We start from the raw sequence: 25,716 nt of genomic DNA, 5'->3' as shown, positions 1-25,716 counted from the left end.
GGTCACACTCCCCCTGAAGACGCAGGTTCGCAGCTTGGGAGTGATCTTGGACTCATCGCTGAGCCTGGAAGCCCAGGTCTCAGCGGTGGCCGGGAGAGCTTTTGCACAATTAAAACTTGTGCGCCAGCTGCGCCCGTTCCTTGGGAAGTCAGATCTGGCCACAGTGGTCCACGCTCTTGTTATATCCCGATTAGATTACTGCAACGCACTCTACATGGAGTTGCCTTTGAAGACTGCTCAGAAACTTCAATTAGTCCAGCAGGAAGCAGCCAGAGTACTCACCGGAGCGTGAGTATAACCCTCTGCTATGTCAGCTCCATTGGCTGCCGATCCAGTTCCGAGCACAATTCAAAGGGCTGGTTTTGACCTACAAAACCCTATACGGTTCTGGCCCAGCGTATCTGTCCGAACGGATCTCCCTCTACGTCCCACCTCGGAGTTTAAGATCTTTTGGGGGGCCCTACTCTCGGCCCCGCCTCTATCACAAGTGAGATTGGTGGGGACAAGGAGCAGGGCCTTCTCAGTGGTGGCCCCTCACCAATGGAATTCACTCCCCAGGGAAGTTAGATCAGTGACATCCCTCCTTTCCTTTAGAAGGAAATTAAAAACATGGATTTGGGACTAGGCGTTTGGGCAATCTGGCAGATAAATAAAGGACTACGACGACGGATAGGAATAGACAATGTGGAATGAAGTATGGACTCTGAGTTGACGAACGCTGAGCATGACATTGGTTATTGATTGTGATATGTATAGATTGTTTTAATTGTTATAACTGTTTAACTGCTGTTTTTATGCGTTTTTGTATTATTGTGTAGGCATCGAATTGTGCCCATTTGTAAGCCGCCCTAAGTCCCCCCTCGGGGGCTGAGAAGAGCGGGGTAGAAGTACACGAAATAAATAAATAAATAAATAAATAAATAAATAAATAAAATAAGAGCGTCGGATAAGACGGAGTGTCGGATAAGCAAAGGTCGGATAAGCGAGAGTCTACTGTATGGAATGGGGTGGCCTGAAACTTACTAAAAAGGAGGGAATGGATGCTTGCAAGAGAAGCAAATTCAACTTTTTTGTGTCCAGATAAAGTATAGAGGTCCATAGATTATGGAGAGGGTCAATGCCTGCAAAAGGACAGCCATACGAGACTCTGAAGTCCCATTTTGAACCTAATTTTTATCTTCATGGTAGGAATATTTGCAAAAAAAAAAAATTCAAAACAAACTCATTTTAACCAAAAATAAGAATACGTAATTTCCTTTTCTTTATTCTGGACGAGACGGTAAACAGAAAGGGATGGTATTCGAGTAATGCAAAGCATTTTCCAAGCCACATGAACGAAGCTGACAATCTATCAGACAATCCTCACTAACCGAAGCCACTTGTTCAATCCCTTTCCAGATAAAATGGGCAGGAAATACTACCCTCCCTGCACAACCCACTGGAAGTCTTTGCTCAAAGCAATGGTCCCACTCGGAAAACTCAAAAGTGGTCCCAAAAACTTCCCAAAACCCTGCAAAAAATCCCTAAACTTCCAAAATATCAGCATTGAATTGTCACATAGGTTCCAAGTGCAGAACGTTACATAGTGAAAGGCAAAACAAAACAAAAACACATTTGCTTGACTTTCGAAGTAGTGATAGAAATCAGAAAAATATATATATTCAGAGGTAGATGGAGAGAAAGGTGGATAGTCTGCAATTCCCTACTTAGCAGCAAAAACACACCTGTGTACCAAAATATTCAAGAGATGCAAATTGTTAACTCAGAAGGGTGCAAACAGAGATTATCACACTACACCAGGCATGGGCAAACTTTGGACCTCCGGGTGTTTTGGACTTCAACTCCCACAATTCCGAGTTGAAGTCCAAAACACCCGGAGGGCCAAAGTTTGCCCCTTCCTGGGTTATATTCTGGTCACAGTCCTGTTAAAGTTGAACAGCAACGCTTTAACAGTGTTGCGTCATCATCTCCAAAGTGTCAACGTGCAAAAAGTGCTAGAGTTTGGGGGAAGCATGCGACGAACATAGGAATCAGTGCTAAAACGGTGGGAGTAAAGAGAAAAAGAAAACAAAGGAGCAGGGAGGGAAGCGTTGGCATTATTGCAACTGCTCCAATATGTGCAGGGAGCATAAGACACAAAGTGGAATGGGGCAGCCGTCGATAGGAAGCCACAGTGTCACTCGTGCGCCTCTCCGCCGACCCTAGTTTCAGCTGTGAGCGGAACGGCACCGGGTCATTCCCAAAGGGAGGCCATAGCCGGAGGCAGGTCGCAGCAGAGTCCGGGGCCGCCCACCCAAACTAGCGGGAGATGGGGCCAAACCCCGTCGGGGAGCACGAGGGGCCGCAGCATCAGCACTGGCACCTGGGAAGGGCTCACCTGAGGAGCTGTAGCCAAAGGGAGGAGGCTGACGGTTGTTGTAGCCGGCAGGCTGGCTTTGAGGAGAGAGCAGGGAGAGAGACAGGGAGGGAAAGACACACAAAAACCCATTAGCAATGGCTAGCCCTTGGGCTCCTTCACGCTGCAGAATGATAACATGCTATATCCGAATCATACGTAGAATAATGATAACACTGTTCTACAAATTTTCAGTTTTTCTCAGTTACGGGAACGAAATGTGCCGTTTCTTAATAAATTTAACATGCTGAATTCAAATATAATAATTCAATGTGTTAATTGGCTCTGGTTTTTATGCAACCGCTATTTCAATTTTCTCCACAATAGGTAATTCTAGGTTCTTGTGGGTTTTTTCGGACTATAGAGCCATGTTCTAGAGGCATTTCTCCTGACGTTTCGCCTGCATCTATGGCAAGCATCCTCAGAGGTAGTGAGGTCTGTTGGAATTAGGACAATGGGTTTATATATCTGTGGAATGGCTGGGGTGGGGCAAAGAGCTCTTCTCTGCTGGAGCTAGGTGTGAATGTTTCAACTGACCACCGTCATTAGCATTTGAAGGCCTGCCAGAGCCTGGGAAAATCTCTTGCTGGAAGGTGTTAATCTGTGCCTGGTTGTTTCCTCTCTGTTGTTTTGCTGTTGTGATTTTAGAGTTTTTTAATACAACCAGGCACAGATTAACACCTCCCAGCAAGAGATTTTCCCAGGCTCAGGCAGGCCTTCAAATGCTAATGAAGGTGGTCAGTTGAAACATTCACACCTAGCTCCAGCAGAGAAGAGCTCCTTGCCCCACCCCAGCCATTCCACAGATATATAAACCCATTGTCCTACTTCCAACAGACCTTCTCAACCTCTGAGGATGCTTGCCATAGATGCAGGCGAAACGTCAGGAGAAATGCCTCTAGAACATGGCTCTATAGCCCAAAAAAACCCACAAGAACCTAGTGATTCCAGCCATGAAATCCTTCGACAATACAATAGGTAATTTGTTAATATTATGATTTTTTATTTATTTATTTATTGACTCCCAGCGGTTCACAACAATTAAGAACAGCAAAGATTCAATGCTACAGTGTAAAAACCGTTAACAACCTAACATATTACATAATTAATAAACAATTACTACAATAACCATTCACTATTCACTATCGTCTCATCATCAAAAGCATGATCCAGATTCGTCATCCATTATTCCGTTCCAATGTTCATTAACCAATCATTGCACTAATTATTCGAACGCCTGCTCAAACAGCCAGGTCTTCACTTTCCTGCGGAATACCATTAGAGATGGTGCTAGTCTAATGTCCGTAGGAAGGGCGTTCCACAGCCGAGGAGCCACCACCGAGAAGGCCCTATCTCTCGTCCCCGCCAGCCGTGCTTGAGAAGCAGGCGGGATCGAGAGCAGGGCCTCCCCGGAAGATCTCAAAGTCCTGGTGGGTTCATAGGCAGAGATGCGGTCGGATAGGTAGCTTGTAGGCCTGTGCGGTTTCGTTCGTTAATTCGTTAATTCATTAAACATTCGTTAATTTTTGCATATACGAAATGATAACAAAACATATTTCCAAACCCGGAAGGGTTTTTAAATATCGAAACGGCAACCCCCACAGTTTTAACGAGCTTTCGCTCGTTTCGTAAATGGGGCGGGCAGGGGCGAAGGGGCGGCGCGAGCGCGCACCCAGTGAGCCAAGCCCCGCGCCTGCCTGTTGGGCGCGAGCGCGGCTCCCGATTGGCCGGCCCGCGCGCGCTCGCCCTTAGGCTGAGGCCCTCTTTGGCAGGAGCTTCCCCCTCAGCGGCAGCAGCTTCCCCCTCGCCCCTTTGGTGCTCCGTGCTCCTTCTTCCCCAGGCTGGGCGCCAGGCTTGGGAGCCCAGCCCCGGGAAGGAAGGGAATTTTTAGCCACGGAGCAGCAGAAGGGCGAGGAGGAGGCTGCTGGCGAAGAGGGCCTCAGCGGCGGCAGCTTCCCCCTCGCCCTTCTGCTGCTCCGTGGCTAAAAGTTTCCTTCCTCCCCGGGCTGGGCTCCCAAGCCTGGCGCCCAGCTTGGGGAAGAAGGAGGACGGAGGAGCAAAGGGGCAAGGGGGAAGATGCCGCCGCTGAGGCACCCTTCGCCAGTAGCCTCCTCCTCGCCCTCAGCGGCAGCAGGCTTGGGAGCATTTCCAGAGGGCATTTCCATTTTAAAATATTTTTTTAATATTATTTTAATATTATTCTTAAAAAATACAAAAAATATTCTAAAAATTCGTTAATATTTACAAAATTTCGTAAATACCGAACTTTTTTTTTTGGAAAATTTTGTAATTATTTTAAATATCGAAACAAAAAAACACCCCAATTACAAATCGATTTTAGAAACAATTTTTTTCTTGATCAAACAGGCCTAGTAGCTTGGGCCGGAACTGTTTAGGGCTTTAAAGGCCAACGCCAGCACTTTGAATTCAGCCTGGTAGCAGATCGGTAGCCAGTGGAGTTGGCACAACAGGGGGGTTGTATGCTCCCTGCGCTCCGCTCCTGTTAAAACCATGGCTGCCGAGCGTTGGACTAGTTGGAGCTTCCGAGCAGTCTTCAAAGGCAACCCCACGTAGAGAGCGTTGCAGTAGTCTAAACGGGATGTAACCAGAGCGTGGACTACCGTGGCCAAGTCAGACTTCCCAAGGTACGGGCGCAGCTGGCACACGAGCTTTAGCTGTGCAAATGCTCCGCTGGTCACCGCCGAAACCTGGGGCTCCAGGCTCAGCGATGAGTCCAGGATCACACCCAAGCTGCGAACCTGCGTCTTCAGGGGGAGTGCGACCCCGTCCAGCACAGGCTGTAACCCTATGCCCTGTTTGGCCTTGCGACTGACCAGGAGCACCTCTGTCTTGTCTGGATTCAATTTCAATTTGTTCGCCCTCATCCAGACCGTCACAGTGGCCAAGCACTGGTTCAGGACCAGGACAGCCTCCTTAAAAGCAGGTGGGAAGGAGTGACAGAGTTGGACATCATCCGCGTAGAGATGGCACCGTACCCCGAAACTCAGGATGATCTCCCCAGCGGCTTCATGTAGATGTTAAACAACATGGGAGACAATATTGAGCCCTGAGGAACCCCACACGACAACGGTTGTGGCACCTAACCTTACTGCATGTATATAAACCGTGAATATTTACTAAATTTTAGTCAAATTATATTGCCAATAGTTTATACATGAGAAATATTTATTTAATTAGTCTATGGTTTATGTTTGTGCAGCAAGAAACTATATGAGTAGGCCTAATGCAGTTGAAAAGTCTGAAAGTTTAAATGTCGCTTTAATTGTCACTTTAGTTTCTATCCTGTTTGCTTCTCTTGACTTTTCTTTTGTATTCAAGGAAAGGATTCCCTCTCATAATGCTCCAGCAGGAGTCTGACAGCATTGACGGAGTCCATTGGCCTTGATCTCTTTTTTCCATAGTGCTTTATCGACACACGTGCGAAGCATAACTACAGTAAAAAGAACCATGTAGAATGATGTTTAACGAGACTGTCTCAGTCTTCAACTGACTGACCCTCACCGTTCAAAAGTCTGGCCTTATAGAGGGCTTTCTGGCTTTTGCACACGGCACTGATACTGCGTCATCAAACTTTCTAGGATATTCTAGAATCTTCCATAGTGTAAGTTGCAACATGCATTTTTTCAACCATACGTGATCACGTGATTGCTTATATCATAAAAACTAGAGCCAATATACATTTTTAAATGTCATTTTCGTTTTCAACACCCCAAAATCATATAAGAACAACTATTTTCAGGCCCGAACCTTTTTCTCCATTGAACAGTGTAATCGATATAAATAAAAATGTAATGTTCGTTTGTGGTATTCACAGAACTCAGAAACCACTGGACGAATTGACACCAAATTTGGACAGCATAGACCCAACAACCCAATATATGTCCTTCACTCAAAAAAAAATTGATTTTGTCATTTCGGAGTTGTAGTTGCTGGGATTTATAGTTCACCTACAATCAAAGAGCATTCTGAACCCCACCGACAATAGAATTGGACCAAACTTGGCACACAGTTCCCCCACGACCAACAGAAAATACTGGAAGGGTTTGGTGGGCAGTGTCCTTTGGTTTTGGAGTTGTAGTTCACCTACATCCAGAGATCACTGTGGACTCAAACAATGATGGATCTGGACCATACTTAGCACACAGGGCTCCCATGACCAACAGAAAAAAATTGGAAGGGTTTGGTGGACATTGACCTTGAGTTTGGGAATTATAGTTCACCCACATCCAGAGATCACTGTGGACTCAAACAATGATGGATCTGGACCAAACTCTACACAAATACTCAATATGCCCAAATGTGAACACTGGTGGAGTTTGGGGAAAATAGAATCTTGACATTTGGGAGTTGTAGTTGCTGGGATTTATAGTTCGCCTACAATCACAGAGCATTCTGAACCCCACCAACAATAGAATTGGGCCAAACCTCCCACAAAGAACCCCCATGTGGGCCACAGCAAAGCGTGGCAGGGGACGGCTAGTAATAATAATAATAATAATAATTATTATTATTATTATTATTATTAGTTTCCAATAACCATTGGGATTTCAGTTGGAAAAGACCTTGTAGGCCATCTAGTCCAACCCCATTCTGCCAAGAAGCAGAAAAATCACATTCAAAGTGATAGTGAGTGCTATGATTTATAGTTCACCTACAATCAAAGAGCATTCTGAACCCCAGCAACGATGAAATTGAACCAAACTTGGCACACAGTTCTCCCATGACCAACAGAAAACACTAGAAGGGTTTGGTGGACATTGACCTTGAGTTTGGGAGTTGTAGTTCACCTACATCCAGAGAGCACTGTGGACTCAAACAATGATGGATCTGGACCAAACTTGGCACAGATACACAGTATGCCCAAATTTGAACACTGGTGGAGTTTGGGAAAAACAGACTTTGACATTTGGGAGTTGTAGTTCACCTACAACAGAAAAACAGAAAACACTAGAAGGGTTTGGTGGACATTGACCTTGAGTTTGGGAGTTGTAGTTCACCTACATCCAGAGAGCACTGGGACTCAAACAATGATGGATCTCGACCAAACTTGATACAAATATGAAAACAGATGGAGTTTGGGGGAAATACACCTTGACATTTGGGAGTTGTAGTAACTGGGATTTATAGTTCACCTACAATCAAGCACCATTCTGAACCCCATGAACGAGAGAATTGGGGCAACCTTCCTACACAGAAGCCCAATGACCAACAGAAAATACTTAAGGCCATCGAGGTAAACTCCCTTCACGAGGGCAAGAATACATAATCACAGCCCCCCCTGACAAAGAGCCATCCAGCCATGGATATAGATATATATTAGGCTTGGTTGATCAAGAAAAAAAATGGTTCTAAACCCGTTTTGTATATAGGGGGTGCTGGTGGTTCGATTTTGAAATTATTTCCGAAATTTTATTTAAAAAAAGATCGGAAATACCAGGAAATATGAATCGCTTCCTTTGTTTCATTAATGGAAGGTGCTCCTCCCTCCCTCCAGAACCATTAAAATCTCGCAGTTTCCCTTCCTTCCCTTGCTGAGGGCTTCTCTCACCTTTCCTTCCCTTCCCGGCAAGCTGTCAGTCATGCAAAATGAAGAGGTGGGCGTGGCCAAGCACAGCGCTCCTTGGAGGTCACTGGGGGCGTGGCCTTCAGGAACAGCTGTTCTTAGCTACACCCAGGGGCGGCTCGTCCATTACGCGAAGTAAGCGGTCGCAGAACACTTTTTTTTTGCCAGGGGCGCAGAGGCGCCTCTGTAAATGCCCCTTGACCGCCAATTGAGGAGCGCCCCCTCAGCTCACGACAGCCCTAGCAGTCCGGGGGGAACCTCGGCTTTCTTGCCTCGCTGCCGGGCGATCCTCTTCCCAAAGGGGCCGGGCCCTTGAGCCTTACCTAGCCCCTCTCGTTCCTGCTCCACCCGGCCACCAGGTGCGCGAGCAGAGCCGGCACTCAATCGTTCTCCGCATTTGATCCCTTCCCCATGACCAGCTCCCTTTCCCAATCCCCCGGCGCTCCACCCGCCTCCTCTCCTCTCCCCAATCTGCAAGTGGGCCAAGGGGCGGAGCCGCCACACCTGGTGCACACGCCGGGGTCTTCAGGCACGCCTCCGGACCCAAAGCGGGCCAGGCAAGGGAGCAAGTGCGGCAAGTGTAGTTACTGTGATGTGTAGTTCACCTACAATCAAAGAGCATTCTGAACTCCACCAATGATGGAATTGAACCAAATATAGCACACAGAACTCCTACAATAAACAAAAAATATATATCAATGATTGGTTGGGGGGGGGGGCGCCAAAATACTGTTTGCTTACCGTTGAAAATTACCTAGGGCCGCCTCTGCCTACACCCACCTCCTTCCTCTTTGCATCAGTGGCTTTGCGAGGTGGGCTTTGCGAGGTGGGCATGGCTTGTTGCCAGGGAGGTAGCCACGCCCACCTCGCAAAGCCCACCTCGCAAAACCGCCGATGCAAAGAGGAAGGAGGTGGGGGTGGGTAAGAACAGCTGTTCCTGAAGGCCACGCACCCAGCATTTACGATTCACTGCCGGAAGTCGTAAGGAAGATGGCGGACGCGGCTTCGATATGGCAAAAACAGTTCTGGGTTGACAAAACGCGCCGATATCGCTTCTAAAGGTATTTTATTTACGATTTCATTACGAGATTAGAAATTAACAAGCTGAATCAACCAAGCCTAATATATATATATGATTCACACACAGAGAGAGATATAGTATCATAGATGTGAAAGGGATCCTTAAAGAAGGACAATGATATGTTGCATATTCCAGACACTCTCCACATCAACACTGACAAAGAAACAACAAGAAATACTGTTTACCCACAAGCAGAAAGAAACTGCATATATTAGAAACCAACACTTTCTCATTACTTTATTTTCCAGATCAACAGACTGAGCCACAGCAACGCCTGGCAGGGCATGACTAGTCTATATAAATAAAAATGTAATGTTGGTTTGTGGGATTAACAGAACTCAAAAACCACTGGACAAAATGACACCAAATTTGGCAGCAAAAGACATTCTAATCCGATCTATGTCTTTCAAACAAAAAAAAACCCCATAAAAAATGAAGGGTAAATAAAACTCCCCCAAAAGAAAAATGCCTTACAGAGCATGCACAAAAGCCCCTCTCACCATTGCACGAGAAGAATGAAGCACCAACCATTGTGAGTGAAGAGAAGCCTCGCCATGGAGTCCCTTTCCATGTGTGGGCCCTCCTTCCTTCCTTCCTTCCCTCCCTCCCTCCCTCCCTCCCAGTCTCCTTCCTCTCTTTGTCGGCCCCACCAAACACAGACCTCTCCTCCTTCTTTTCCCCCTGAAGAGGCGGGCGGGTGGCTGCTCCGTGTGGGCGCTGCTTGCCAGGCTTCACCTTCCCTTACCTGGGTGCTGACGAGAAGGGAGCTCTGCAGCCCTCAGCCTTGCTGGGCCCGGCGGGGGCGAGAGGCATTTTTCGAGGTGGGCCTTCCTCACCCACATTGGCCCCTTCTTTCTGCCTCAGCCACAGGGCACATGTTGAGGTAGAACGTATGCCAGTGTAAAATGCGGGCCGGTGTAAGTGCAGAACTTCAAGTAGGGACAAGAAAGTTACTGGTGAGCTCCTTAGTCAAAAGCAGGGGTCCTCAAACTACAGCCCCGCGGGCCACTTCCGGCCTGCCAAGGGCACTTATCCGGCCTGCGGAGGAGGAGCACCCCCTCCCACAGTGCCCCTCCTTTGGCTGGCTCACGCTATCCATCAGGCCCGATGGGCAGCATGAGCCAGCCAAGGGCAGCTGCTCCGCGCAGCCTACTCGCGCATAAAGCACCTCGCGAGTAGGCCGCGCGGAGCAACTGCCCTTGGCTGGCTCACGCTGCCCATCGGGCCTGATGGATAGCGTGAGCCAGCCAAGGGAGGCTGCCCCGGCGCTCCATGCAGTCATGCTGGCCACATGACCTTGGAGGTGTCTACGGACAACGCCGGCTCTTCGACTTAGAAATGCAGATGAGCACCACACCCCAGAGTCAGACACGACTGGACTTCATGTCAGAGGAAAACCTTTGACCAGGAAAATTGTGGAAGATCCAGGGTGGGAGAAAGAACTCTTGTCTGTTGGAGGTAGGTAGGAATGTTTCAATTGGCCACCTTGATTACCATTTCATCGCCTGACAGTCTTTAGGGAGAATCCTTTCTTGAGAGGTGATTAGCTGGCCCTGATTGTTTCTTGTCTGGAGTTCCCCTGATTTTGACATTCCAGATATATAAACCACATTTTCATAGTTTCCAAACAGAGCTTGTTCAGACTAGAAATAGGAAGATTCCCCATTCTCTGCTCCTGGAATTACTGCCTTAAAGAGGACTAGAAAGAACCCCCTCCCTCTAAGGGCCCTTCCACACAGCAAAATAAGAGATGTGCAATGTGCAGAGGAATTTTTTAATTGTTTTTTTTTAAAAAAAAAAAACTATAGTCCGGCTCTCCAATGGTCTGTGGGACAGTGAACTGGCCCCCGGTTTAAAAGGTTTGAGGACCCCTGGTCAAAAGCATCTGTCAAGTAGGAAATTTAGGTACCGCTTATGCGGGGAGGCTAATTTACGACACCATAAAAATCTCCAGCAAGACTGCAAAGAATGAGGAAGTACTTAATCAGTGTCACAAATGGACGGTGAAGCGACAGCTCCCCTGGTGGCCAGAATACTCTCATGAAAAAGCTGGAATGTGAAATAGCTTCTGTGCCTCTGTCTATATATGTTGTGTGTCTATGGCATTGAATGTTTGCCATGTATATGTACATTGTCCCCTGCGGGGTGAGAAGGACGGAATATCAATACTGTAAATAATGTGAACCAATAAATAGAGCTGGTGAAGGGGAAAGGATGTGCCCATTTGCTTATGGAACCTATTTCCTTCCCATCTCCAAAAGAGGTACCCAAATCCCCTTCCAAACCATCCTAGAATTACAGGGACGGCTGCAATACTTTCTGCAAAATTGTACCACAAAATATTGGCAATGGCTAAGACCCATTCCTTTTAGTCGTCACTTACCCATCGAGGGTTGGAATCAAAAGCGCCGGCGGTGGAGCGAGAGGTGGCGGGAACAGCCCTGGAAAGAGAAGCAGAGTTGGGGAAAGACTTGAGAAAGGGCGGCATGACCCCAAAATTCAGAGCTCTGTTATTATAAAATACTTGGGGACAGGCATCCTACTCAGAATTTACAATGTTGTAGGATTTCATAACATTGGGTTATGGGGCTGCTGTGGCACAGCGGGTTAAACCGCTAAGCTGCAGAACTTGCTGACTGGAAGGTTGATGGTTCAAATCTGCGGGGTCGGGGTAAGTTCCCACTGTCAGCCCTAGTTTATGCCAACCTAGGAGTTCAAAAACATGTAAATGTGAGTAGCTCCTTAGCATTTAGGTAGTGTATTACAGCACGAGCTTCGCACTTGGAGAGAAACGGAATGAAGATACTCATCTCTAACCTTCACCACAATGCCACTGGCTTCCCGCTACACAGAAGTGATACCAACTTCCCCCACGAAAATTCCCCGCAAGAGCTATGTGCCTTGTAACCTTACTTTCTTGATAACCCTTGTACAGTGTGAACTTCACACTTGGAGGGAAACGAAATGAGGACGCTCATCTCTAACCAGTTAATGAGCTACTGACAACTGGCATTGCTCGTTTGCTTCCACTGGCTTCCCGCTACACAGCAGTGATACCAACTTCCCCCACGAAAATTCTCCGCAAGAGCTATATGCCTTGTAACCTTACTTTCTGGATAACCCTTGTACAGTGTGAACTTCACACTTGGAGGAAAATGGAATGAGGACATTCATCTCTAACCTTCACCACAATGCCAGTTGATGAGCTACTGACGACTGGCACTGCTAATTTGCTTCCATTAGCTTCCCGCTACACAACAGTGATACCAATTTCCCCAATGAAAATTCCCTGCAAGAGCTATATGCCTTGTAACCTTACTTTCTGGATAACCCTTTTACAGTGTGAACTTCACACTTGGAGGGAAACGGAATGAGGATACTCATCTCTAACCTTCACCACAACGCCAGTTTATAAGCTACTGATGACTGGCACTTCTTGTTTGCTTCCACTGGCTTCCTGCAAACTTCCCCTGAGAAAATTACCCGTGCCTTGTAACCTTACTTTCTGGATAACCCTCATATATATTGTATATTGTATATACTACAACATGATATAATACTATCATATATATAATATTATATAATGATATTATATCATTAGATAATATTATGTAACCTATGGATGTGAGAGCTGGACCGTAGGGAAGGCTGAGCGAAGGAAGAGAGATGCTTTTGAGCTGTGGTGTTGGAGGAAAGTTCTAAGAGTGCCTTGGACTGCGAGAAGATCCACCCAGTCCATCCTCCAGGATATAAAGCCTGACTGCTCACTGGAGGGAAGGATACGAGAGACCAAGTTGAAGTACTTTGGCCACATCATGAGGAGACAGCAAAGCCTAGAGAAGACAATTATGCTGGGGAAAGTGGAAGGCAAAAGGAAGAGGGGCCAACCAAGGGCAAGATGGATGGCATCTTTGAACTGACCTTGAAGGAGCTGGGGGTGGTGATGGCCAACAGGGAGTTCTGGCGTGGGCTGGTCCATGAGGTCACGAAGAGTTGGAGATGACTGAATGAATGAACAACAACAACACGAATAGTATAATATATTAGGAGCCCCCCAGTGGTGCAATGGGTTAAACCACCGAGCTGCTGAACTTGCTGACCCAAAGGTCAGTGGTTTGAAACAGTGGGATGGGAGAGCTCTTGCTGTTAGCCCCAGCTTCTGCCAATCTAGCAGTTTGGAAACATGCAAATGTGAGTAGATGTCAGACTGTAGGATCTATATAGCAATATTAAATATCCACTCACAAGCCGTTTTTGCTTTGAAATTGATATATTGCTTGTATCTTTGCAGCAAAGAAAGACACTACTGACTTTTTCCCACCACCACTTCCTTTTATACACCTTTCCTGCCCATCTCCCCCCCTCTCTCAGTTTCCTTGTTAGAACTTGTTGCTTGGAGGTGTCAATGGACAATGGCGGGTCTTCAGCTTAGAAATGGAATTGAGCACCAACCCCCAGAGTCGAACTTGACTAGACTTTATATTAAGGGGAAAGCTCTACCTTTACTAGGATTTCACACTTGTAGTAGGATCCCCATAACAGTGGAAACCCATATCTATGTTCCTCTCCATTGCCCTTCCCTGCAATTCCATCTCATACCTATAATTTATTGTGACTCCATTTATTTATCTCTGGACATCGTGTGCCCCTGAAAACGGCAGGAAACCAATCAAAGCGACTGAATGGATGTATTCTGAAAGTTTGCTGTTGTTACTCAAAGAAAGTGAAGCACACATACCTGGAATGGGGCCAGCGGGTGGTAAACCTACACAAATCAAGAGGACCAAGTTAGTTAGGAGAACAGCAGAATGCACCATCTTTTGAAAATAGCCCAGTTCATAAAAAGCTTGGGAGTCTGCCTAAAGGGAGCAAAGGTGGGTGTAAGCTTTTGGGATGTGGCCAACAATTTGGCTCACGAGTTTATACCACTTTGACACATCCGTTATACATGCCGTCCCCACATTACGAGCAAGAGAATTTCTGTAGGTTTGCTCTTAAGTGGAATTCGTATGTAAGTCACAACAAGCACACATATCTGTCTACCTCCCTACCTATCTACCTACCTACCTACCTACCTATCTTTCTATCTATCTTTCTGTCTGTCTGTCTGTCTATCTTTCTATCGATCTATCTTTCTATGGATCTATCTTTCTATCTATCTGTCTGTCTATCATCTATCTATCTATCTATCTATCTATCTATCTATCTTTCTGTCTATCTATCTATCTATCTATCTATCTATCTTTCTATGGATCTATCTGTCTGTCTGTCTGTCTGTCTGTCTATCATCTATCTGTCTATCTTTCTGTCTATCTTTCTGTCTATCTATCTATCTATCTATCTATCTATCTTTCTGTCTGTCTGTCTGTCTGTCATCTATCTATATCTTTCTGTCTATCTATCTATCTATCTATCTATCTTTCTATCGATCTATCTTTCTATGGATCTATCTTTCTATCTGTCTGTCTGTCTGTCTATCATCTATCTATCTATCTATCTATCTATCTTTCTGTCTACCTACCTACCGACCTATCTTTCTATTTGTCTATCTTTCTGTCTGTCTGTCTGTCTACCTACCTATCTTTCTATCTGTCTATCTTTCTATCTGTCTATCTTTCTATCTGTCTATCTATCTATCTGTCTATCTATCTATCTATCTATCTATCTATCTATCTATCATGAAGAGTCAGAGACGACTGAACAAATGAACAAAAAATCTATCTATCTTTCTTTCTATCATCTATCTATCTTTCTGTCCATCTGTCTGTCTGTCTGTCTATCTATCTATCTTTTTATCTTTCTATCTGTCTGTCTGTCTATCTATCTGTCTGTCATCTATCTATCTTTCTATCAATCAATCATCTATCTATCTTTCTGTCCGTCTGTCTGTCTTTCTGTCTATCTATCTATCTATCTATCTATCTATCTATCTTTCTGTCTGTCTCTCTATCTATCTATCTTTCTATCATTCTATCTATCATCTATCTATCTATCTATCTATCTATCATCTATCTATATCTTTCTATCTCTCTATCTATCTATCTACTAGGGCTGGGCGGTTTCGTTTCGTTAATTCGTAATTCGTTAAAAATTCGTTATTTTTTTTATAACGAAGCGATAACGAACCATTCTGGAGCAACCTAAAAACGAAACGAATTTTTAAATTCGTTTCGTAAATGCTTCGGATTCATTATGTATTCGTTTTGTTATCGGTTTGAGGTCGTTTCGTTATTATTTCCGCATGTCTGGGGCAAGTTTTATAGTTGTTTTTTGTTTAATTAGTGAAAAAAATTATAATATCACACCAACAGTCAACAACAGAGGGAGAGGGAAGCTTCAGAAGTTTCCCCTGTCCCATTTGGAGGTTTTTTAGCGTATTGCGCGGTCACGTCCGCCATTAACGAATCGATTCGATATTGTTTCGTATTTGTTTCGTTAATGTTTCGTAATTTTTTTTACATTTACGAAATTTCGTAAATATCGAACTTTTTAAAAGAGAAATTTCGGAATTCTTTTAAATATCGAAATGCAAAAACCCCCAAAAAACGAATCGATTTTAGAAACAAATTTTTCCGTTGTTACCCAGGCCTACTATCTACCTTTCTGTCTGTCTATCTATCTATCTATCTGATGGAAAAATTCCTTGCTCCAATGATACATTAATGATTAACATAAACCAATCAATCAGACCATCCTTGGCCGATTTAATTGGCCAAGACGGGCAAGGGTCCAGAGCCGACGTAGTAGCTCTCACTGCCCCAAGGCCACCTCCATGTCCTCAGGATGAACAAGCCGGAAGGAATCCCACAAAACCGGACAAGCAGATGCCTTGGTCACCTCTCTTGGAACTGCAATCAAACGAGTCCAACTCAAGACGTATCTGAGCAACTTTGTCTGCAAAGTGCTGCGCAAATTCGCAGCGCTGAGTTTTCAGGTCGTCGAAGGTTTCCTCCACCTCAGGGGGGTGAAGAAGTTCCCCAACGACCCAAAACAACTCCAAAGATCTATTAGATGCAGACGCTATACGGGCAGTCGTGAAGGTCTCCCTGGCTACCCGTATAGCCGCGGAATAGGCCCTAAGTGAGGCTCTAGCCCGTGTTTAGTCAGATACATCCTGAGATTTCCTCCATTTGCACTCTAGCCTCCTTCTCGTGCACTTCATCACAGCCAACTCCCTGGTGAACCAAGGAGATGGTGTGTCTCTACGCAACGAGAGGGGGCGTTCGGGAGCGATCAAGTCTATCACCCTGGCCATCTCACTATTATAGCAATTGACCAGAGTGTCGACATGATCGCCAGGCTCCATGGCATGAAGAGCCCCAAGATTCCTCAGGAAACCTTCCAGATCCATCAGTCTCCACCAAAGATGGAATTGAACCAAACTTGGCATGCATACTCGATATGTCCAAATTTGAATACTGGTGGTTTTTGTGGGGAATGGGCCTGGACATTTTTGAGATGTAGGCATTGGGATGTATAGTTCATCTGCAATCAATGAGCACTCTGAACTCCATCAAAGATGGAATTGAACCAAACTTGGCATGCATACTCGATATGCCCAAATTTGAATACTGGTGGTTTTTGTGGAGAATAGGCCTGGACATTTTTGAGATGTAGGCATTGGGATGTATAGTTCACCTGCAATCAATGAGCACTCTGAACTCCACCAAAGATAGAATTGGACCAAACTTGGACCAAACTTGGCATGACCAGCAAAATATACTGGAGGTCTTTGGAGAAAATTCACCTTGCTTTGAGGGAGTTGTAGTTCACCTACATCCATTGAGCACTGTGAACCCAAACACTGATGGATATGGACCAAACTTGGCACAAATACCTGATATGCCGAAATTTGATTACTGAAGAAGTGGGGTTTTTTTTGGGGGGGGGGGGTGGAACTGACCCTCCTTTCTGGGAGTTGTAGCTCACCCACAACCAGAAAAACACTGACCTCCATCAGCTGGCTTTTAAGATTTTTTTTTGGAGGGGGGAGATATTTGAAAGCTACATATAGCAGAATCGGTGTCTGCGGGATCTGTGGATACAGAGATCTGTCCTCAGGACAAGAAAATCCTACATCTGAAGACTTATGGAAGGAAAACCAGCGTGAGTGTTGAAGAGAGTTGTAGATTCCAAGAGGTTCTTTTAATGGAGGGTGTCCCATGCTAAGCAGGCACCTACCTGGCGGGTGGAGAGGGGGCGGGACAGAGGACACAGGCGGAGGGGGCGGGTGTAGGAAGTGGGGCGGAGGAGGGCCACCCAGGGGAGGCGGGGGTCTCGCCGGAGGTGCAAAGGCCTGCTGTTGCTGCGGAGGTGGCTGCGGCTGTTGCGATGGCTGCGGAGGAGCCTGGGGTGGTTTGCTCCCGTGGTCCCCGAGTACCTTCAAAAAGACAAGGAAGAAGGTGGGTCTGAGTTGCATTCTAGCCTTGAGATACCTTTTCACCCAGCACCACACCAGAATCCCTCAGTATTATCTATAAAAGTTTAAGAAAAGCATGCACAAAGGGGGGAAAGGACATTTCCCAAAAGGGCTGTAGAGTAGGAAATAAAAAATAGCAGCAATCCCAAAATATCAAAGTATATGAAATCAATAGAGCCAAAATCTCAAGCCTAGATAAGAGGCATGATCTAAGTCAGGGGTCGGGAACCTTCGGCCCTCCAGGTGTGGTGGACTTCAACTCCCACAATTCCTTGAGGCTCGGCATTCGCCCCAAAGGCTTACCTTGGCCCAACGAGGTTTGTTTGGCTCTTTTTCATGGAGGACGGGCAGCAAAGGGGGAGAGACGAGCGTAACGTAGCTGTGCAGATGGCGAGGAAGGATGCGGAGCCCACAGACTGGCCTCGGAGGGAGAGAGCGGGCGGAAACCCCTGCGGGCAACGCGCCTCCTCGCCGCTTCGGCCCTTAGCAACCGCCCCGCATGGACCCCCTCCCTAGCAACGACGCCGGCTGAGTGACGAGGAGGAGGCGCGTTGCCCGCAGGGGTTTCCGCCCGCTCTCTCCCTCCTTCCTCGCCATCTGCACAGCTACGTTACGCTCGTCTCTCCCCCTTTGCTGCCCGTCCTCCATGAAAAAGAGCCAAACAAACCTCGTTGGGCCAAGGTAAGCCTTTGGGGCGAATGCCGAGCCTCAAGGAATTGTGGGAGTTGAAGTCCACCACACCTGGAGGGCCGAAGGTTCCCCATGCCTGATCTAAGTGAAACTTCACAGCTGCAGGTGGAGGAGTCGGCCCCTCCTTCTGGGAGCTCAGTGCCTCTCGGTTCCCAGGGTGACCAGTCCCAGGATAATGAGGTATCCGGCCTTGAAGGTGATGAAGATTTGATTAGGGAAGACCATTTGCAATTAAGGGTATGCCAAAGTGCGCGGCTTGCCAACAAACGAGAAGTGCGAGGTCAACGTAATGCTTTCATGCTAGGGAAACATATTTAACAATCTGATTGAAGGCAATCTTTTGTCAGAACAACTTTGCTTACACCCTGTTAACTTCTCTGGAATTGCCTTGGCTTTTGGGGCAAGCTTTGGCTCTTTGGGACTTTGGTTTTGATCTTGGCTTCTGGGGACTTTGTCAAGCTGCCATGGATTCTTGTTTGACCAATGCTTGTGGATGATACTTCGTGCTATTTGCCTTTGATTCGTGGAGACTCTATCTTTGCATTTAAGACTCTGTTTTGGCTATTAAACTTTTACAACTTTAGAATCATAGAATCAAAGAGTTGGAAGAGACCTCCTGGGCCATCCAGTCCAACCCCATTCTGCCAAGAAGCAGGAATATTGCATTCAAATCACCCCTGACAGATGGCCATCCAGCCTCTGTTTAAAAGCTTCCAAAGAAGGAGCCTCAACCACACTCTGAGGCAGAGAGTTCCACTGCTGAACGGCTCTCACAGTCAGGAAGTTCTTCCTCATGTTCAGATGGAATCTCCTCTCTTGTAGTTTGAAGCCTTTGTTCCATTGCGTCCTAGTCTCCAGGGAAGCAGAAAGGAAGCTTGCTCCCTCCTCCCTGGGGCTTCCTCTCACATATTTATACATGGCTATCATATCTCCTCTCAGCCTTCTCTTCTTCAGGCTAAACATGCCCAGCTCTTTAAGCCGCTCCTCATAGGGCTTGTTCTCCAGACCCTTGATCATTTTAGTCGCCCTCCTCTGGACACATTCCAGCTTGTCAATATCTCTCTTGAATTGTGGTGCCCAGAATTGGACACAATATTCCAGGTAAAGTGGTCTAACCAAAGCGGAATAGAGCGTGGGGAGCATGACTTCCCTAGATCGAGACACTATGCTCCTATTGATGCAGGCCCAAATCCCATTGGCTTTTTTTGCTGCCACATCACATTCCTGGCTCATGTTTAACTTGTTGTCCATGAGGACTCCAAGATCTTTTTCACACGTACTGCTCTCGAGCCAGGCATCATCGTCCCCCATTCTGTATCTTTGCATTTCGTTTTTCCTGCCAAAGTGGAGTATCTTGCATTTGTCCCTGTTGAACTTCATTTTGTTAGTTTTGGCCAATCATCTCTCTAATCTGTCAAGATCGTTTTGAATCCTGCTCCTGTCCTCTGGAGTCTTGGCTCTCCCTCCCAATTTGGTGTCGTCTGCAAACTTGATGATCCTGCCTTCTAACCCTTCATCTAAGTCATGAATGAAGACCATAAGCATAAAAGGAGGACCTTCCTCCAAGGCAAACCCTTCATAGGCAAAAACAGGAAACTTAAATCATGAATTTGAGAGTGAAAACATGAAAGCCATCCTCATGACAACATTATTTCATCTGAGAGGCACAGAGTAAACACCGCTTAATTTAAGCCCGACCATAAAGTCATGCCGAATGCACCTGGGCTTCATAATAATAATAATAATAATAATAATAATAATAATAATAATAACAACTTTATTTTTATACCCCGCCAACCATCTCATCCAAAGGGACTCAGAGTGGCTTACAAGGGACAAGCCCCAAAATTACAATCAAACACAACAGATTAAAAACATCCAAATATAAAAACAATCACAATTGTAAACAACATCAAGCAGTATATGGCTGAGATAAAGAACATGGCTGAGGCACAGGCTCACTGAGTACAATACGTTCTGAAGGGAGCGCAAGGAAAGTGCAACAATCTAGTAGACAGGGGTGGAAATACTGCTGTAGCGAATTTATTCATCTATGCTAAATTTTTGATGTATAGCTCTATGTTGCAATATGGCAGAATTGGCAGAAATAGGGTAGCAACAGTAGAGGCAAGTTTAATTTGCATACGTGCAGCTGATTGGTCGTATGCAGATGAGTGTAGGCGAGGATTTGAAAGGGTCGCTGAGCCAGAATGGCAGTTGGGGGGAAGAGAGCTGAACATTCCAAAGGGGCGGAGTTAAGTTTAAAAATAGGCAGTTAGAGAGTCAGAATAGTCAGTTAAGGATTCCTGTTTGTGAAGGACAGTTAGGAACTTCTGTGAGAGAAAAGCAGTTAGGAAAATGAGGCTTAAGTTTTAAGGAAAATAAAGAAGTGCCAGTGTGTTTTAAGGCAGAATATAGTTCTGTCAAGAGTGCAAGAAAAAGTAACGTATTTGTTGATGTGAAACAGTTGAAGTTTGATAAGAAAAGTTAACTAAGTGAATGAGATCGATTGTAAGACTCAAGACTGTAAGAGAACACACAAATGTAACCATAAGCATTGGAGCCAGAAGCTATAAATAAACTTTGTTACTTTGTTTACTACAAGAGTGTCTCAAGCCTGTAATATAAAAGCCTCAAGGTAAAAGCTCACAAGAAAGCCCCAGCCAATTTAAATGGGGGAAAATACATCAATACAAGGCAGTAAAAAGATTTAAAAGGAAATATTTTTCCCCCACTTCGTCACACATATAAAGACACCTGAAAAAGGACTGAAGTAGTGAAATGTCGTCTCAACTGCCATCAAAATAATAATAATAATAATAAACTTTATTTATACCTTGCTACCATCTCCCCAAGGGACTCGGTGCGGCTTACATGAGACCAAGCCCACATTACATCAATAACAAAGCAATAACAAAACAATCAATGCAATACAATTAATATAAATCACATAGACAAAACAATAACACACAAGCATTAAAAAAAACCAATGGCCGGGCCAAATGTAATAATTTAAAAATTTAAAAAATAACGTTGAGCATGAACAAAGTAGGATATAACTGGTATAGGGTTTTCAAAAAGAGATGAGGGAATGCAGTCCATCCTAAATCAATGGTAAAGTGCATTTAGAGGGCATATTGCTGAGAGTTTTCCTTATTCTGGGAAGGCACACTGGAACAACCACGTTTTCAGGCTCCTCCTCAGAAAAAGTGTTGAGGTAGACAATAAGAGGACTGATATAAAGCGCTGAACTTAAAGTAGGGACAGGAAAATTACTGGTGGACCGCTTAATCAAAAGCCCACCAGAACATTCAGGTTTTTAATTGTCTCCGGAAAGAGGACAAGGTGGGCGCCTGTCTGATCTCCCTAAGGAAGGAGTTCCAGAGCCGGGGGGCCACCACCAAGAAGGCCCTCTCCCTCGTCCCCACCAACCGTGGGTGAGAGAGTAGTGCCTCCCCGGATGATCTCAAGGTACGCACTGGTTCGTAGGGGAAGATGCGATTGTGGAGATAAGCAGGTCCTGAACCTTTTAGGGCGTTATAGGCGATAACCTGCACCTTGAATTGGGACTGGAAACTTATTGGAAGCCAGTGGAGCTGTTTAAATGGGGGGGGGGGGTAGATTGCTCCCTGTAACTAGTTCCCGTGAGTAGTCTTTGGACCAACTGCAGTTTCCGGGCCATCTTCAAGGACTTCTCATGGAATCTCTCAGAATGTCTAATTGGTCTATCTTTCACTCTCTCTGTTCTCAAAACTAATCTTGAATCGGTGTCTAGCTGCTGTGTCGGACTGGATGAGAGCTAACAAATTGAAATTGAATCCAGACAAGACAGAGGTCCTACTGGTCAGTCGGAAGGCCGAACAGGGTATAGGGTTACAGCCTGTGCTGGATGGGGTTACACTCCCCCTGAAGTCGCAGGTTCGCAGCTTGGGAGTGATCCTGGACTCATCGCTGAGCCTGGAACCCCAGGTCTCGGCGGTGGCCGGGAGAGCTTTTGCGCAATTAAAACTTGTGCACCAGTTGCGCCCGTACCTTGGGAAGTCTGATCTGGCCACGGTGGTCCACGCTCTTGTTACATCCCGGATAGACTACTGCAACGCGCTCTACGTGGGGTTACCCTTGAAGACTGTTCGGAAACTCCAACTAGTCCAGCGTGCGGCAGCCAGATTGCTCACCAGAGCGACATACAGGGAGCATACCACCCCCCTGTTGTGCCAGCTCCACTGGCTGCCGGTTCAATTCCGAGCACAATTCAAGGTGCTGGTCTTAACCTACAAAACCCTATACGGTTCTGGTCCAGTGTATCTGTCCGAACGTATCTCCCTCTACGTCCCACCTCAGAGTTTGAGATCATCTGGGGAGGCCCTGCTCTCGACCCCACCACTCTCACAAGTGAGGCTGGTGGGGACGAGAAGCAGAGCCTTCTCAGTGGTGACCCCCCACCTGTGGAATTCACTCCCGGGGGAAATCAGAACAGCACCAACCCTCCTCTCCTTCAGGAGGAGGGTGAAGACATGGCTGTGGAACCAGGCCTTTGGGCAACCAGGCAATTAGACAATGACAACCAAATAAGACAATCAGATGTGTAAGATCGGCAGGATTGTCGAAATGGAACCAAAACAGATCTTTGAGTTAATTGTACACTGATGGGTAGGAGGAAGATCCAGGTTTGTATTGTTTTTACTGATTTTATCATTTTACTGATTTTATTGGATAATGTTGAATTGTGGGAATTTGTACTGTTATATTTTTTGTGATGATTGTTTGTGTAGCAGGCGTCTAAGTGCGCCTTGCAGCTGTAAGCCGCCCTGGGTCCCCTTCGGGGTGAGAAGGGCGGGGTACAAGAACCCCAAATAAATAAATAAATAAATAATCTGGCTTCTCTTGAAAATTCCCTATTGGACAAAGGCCATTTCACAAAGGAACTGACATCTTCACTTTCTTTTGCCTGGGAATGAGTCCAGGAATCCCAAACAACGGCCTCCTTGGCCTGCAATTCTCTCTGCTCACTAGCAGACTTTTCACTTTGAGACCCATCAATTCCCTCATCCTCTGAAACATCAAAAAAAATCCCCTGCCGGCTGTTAGGAATTGTGGGAGTTGAAGTCCAAAACACCTGGAGGGAGGGCCAGTTGGTCCATGCCTGTTTTAGTCCTCTAAACAGCAGCATCTGGCCATTCTGGGACTGGCATAGCTGTTCAAAGTGATTCGATCCCAGCTCTACCTGAATGGGGTTCTCCTCAGAGGCATGCTTGTCACGCCGCCTGCCTTCCACCCGCCGGATGGTGCCTGCTTGACCGCCAATGACATCGATGGTCCCTCCCAGCTTCCTGGTTGGAAAAGGGAGACAACACTCAATATGGAATACGGGAGATAGTGAATAATGGAGTTCTGGGAGACCTGGGTTCGAATTCCTGTTCAGCCATGCAAGGCTTTGGGCAAGTCACACTCTCTCAGCCACAGAGCGAGGCGAGGGCAAACTTGCTCCATGATCATTTCTATCAGTGTAATGTCAATATATATTGTACAAGTTTAAAATCTCTCTCCATGGTGCTAGCTGTGAAAGAGTTAAGTTGTGGAGCATTATGCGTGGAACAGACAAGGAAGTTGTTGCAATAGACTAGGAGGCTGGACACTGAATTAAGGAGCTGATAACAGTGGAGTATAAATACCGCAGACGCCATATTTTTTTTTCTCTTGGCTCTTCTCCCTTGCATCTGATTGTGCCAACGAGTAAGTGTCCTTGCAATGAATGAAATGTAAATCAAGATAAGAGCCGCTACCGAAGTAGAAACAACTGTCTGAAGTCATCTAATTGCATGATAAGAAGCAAGTTGCCCAGCAAATTGCACTGATAATTTCCCCTTCGGATGGCCGTAAGTCTGACTTAAAGGCACACAACCCCATCGGTGTGTGATTGGGATTGGACTTGGGATGCATCTACACTGTAGAGTTATGGTGATTTGTTTGTTTGTTTGTTTGTTTGTTTACTCCATTTATATACCACTTTTCTCAGCCCTCGGGCGACTCAAAGCGGTTTCCAGTGGCAAAATTCAATGCCTGGACATCATAAAACAGGTTAAAACAATTAAAATCCATAGCATCAATATACAAACATTACAAAGCCAATACTACATGACTCATGGAGTCTCTTAGTTAAAATCAAAATCCAATCTCGTCATCCAGTCATTTCACGTTCCAATATTTGTTACACTGCCTTTTCGAATGCCTGCTCGAATAGCCAGGTATTAACCTTCCTAAGAAATGCTAACAGAGAAGGGGGCCGAACTAATATCTCTGGGAAGGGCGTTCCATACCTGAGGGGCCACCACTGAGAAGGCCCTGTCTCTCGTCCCCGCCAAACGTATTTGTGACGCAGGTGGGATTGAGAGCAGGTCCTCCCCAGTTTGGCACCACTTTTCCTGCCGTGGACTGCTGGAAGTTATAGTTTCACAAGGCCTTGAGCCTCCTCTGCCAAAGAGGTCTGAGCCCTTGCCAAACTGAGCCAAGTGGTGTCAAATTGCATTCATTCTACAGCCTGAATGCACTACTGGAGGGGTTTGCGGGGACTGACTCATCGCTGTGGGAGTTGTAGTTTACTCTACAGCCAGAGTGCACACAGAACTCCACCAATGAGGCCTCTAGAGCCTCTAGAGCCAACTTGCCCAATGTAACAAACTGTATGGAGTTTTTGGGGGTTAACCTGGCATGATGTGAGTTGTAGTTCACCCACAACCTTATGGATTTTGTAAAATTAAGAAATTGACTTTTTCAAGTAACACAGGCAATGCCAGGACATCATAACACCAAGCTACTAGAGTGTTCCCTCACTTATCGCGGGGGTTCCGTTCCAGGACCACCCGTGATAAGTGAAAATCCGCTAAGTAGGGACGCCATATTAATTTTGCGCATGTAAAATTAATATGTAAAATTGTAATGCAAGTTTTGTTTTTTGGCTTTTTAAGTCCCTTCTGCTGTGCTTTTCAGTGTTTTTATGAGTGATGGTCACTCGTTGGCCTGATAGGTGTATTGTGTTCAAATTTGGTGTCAATTCGCCCAGTGGTTTTTGAGTTATGTTAATCCCACAAACAAACATTACATTTACATTTATATTTACTAGCCGTCCCCTGCCACACGTTGCTGTGGCCCACATGGGGGTTCTGTGTGGGAAGTTTGGCCCAATTCTATCGTTGGTGGGGTTCAGAATGCTCTGATTGTAGGTGAACTATAAATCCCAGCAACTACAACTCCCAAATGTCAAGATTCTATTTTCCCCAAACTCCACAAGTGTTCACATTTGGGCATATTGAGTATTCATGTAGAGCTTGGTCCAGATCCATCATTGTTTGAGTCCACAGTGATCTCTGGGTGTAGGTGAACTACAACTTCAAAATTAAAGGACACTGCCCACCAAACCCTTCCAGTATTTTCTGTTGGTTGTGGGAGAACTGTGTCCCAAGATTGGTTCAATTCCATCGTTGGTGGGGTTCAGAATGTTCTTTGATAGTAGGTGAACTATAAATCCCAGCAACTCCAACTCCCAAATG

The 25,716-nt window shown here is 45.8% G+C and overlaps 1 protein-coding gene across 1 annotated transcript in view; it reads right to left on the bottom strand.

Annotated features, from left to right (window-relative positions):
- Window positions 1-25,716, bottom strand: part of LOC132763097 (pre-mRNA 3'-end-processing factor FIP1-like) — a 69,918-nt gene that overhangs the window by 13,354 nt on the left and 30,848 nt on the right. Inside the window, exons 9-13 of the mRNA XM_067471674.1 lie at window positions 23,394-23,499; window positions 17,242-17,440; window positions 13,799-13,825; window positions 11,444-11,501; window positions 2,378-2,433 (exon numbers count right to left, since the gene is read on the bottom strand). Coding sequence (XP_067327775.1) covers window positions 2,378-2,433; window positions 11,444-11,501; window positions 13,799-13,825; window positions 17,242-17,440; window positions 23,394-23,499 — 446 coding nt within the window. The remainder of the gene's footprint in view (window positions 1-2,377; window positions 2,434-11,443; window positions 11,502-13,798; window positions 13,826-17,241; window positions 17,441-23,393; window positions 23,500-25,716) is intronic.

The sequence above is a fragment of the Anolis sagrei genome, chromosome 10 (assembly GCF_037176765.1).
Source record: "Anolis sagrei isolate rAnoSag1 chromosome 10, rAnoSag1.mat, whole genome shotgun sequence".
Taxonomy (NCBI): domain Eukaryota; kingdom Metazoa; phylum Chordata; class Lepidosauria; order Squamata; family Dactyloidae; genus Anolis; species Anolis sagrei.
This window is presented reverse-complemented; position numbering and strand designations above follow the sequence as displayed.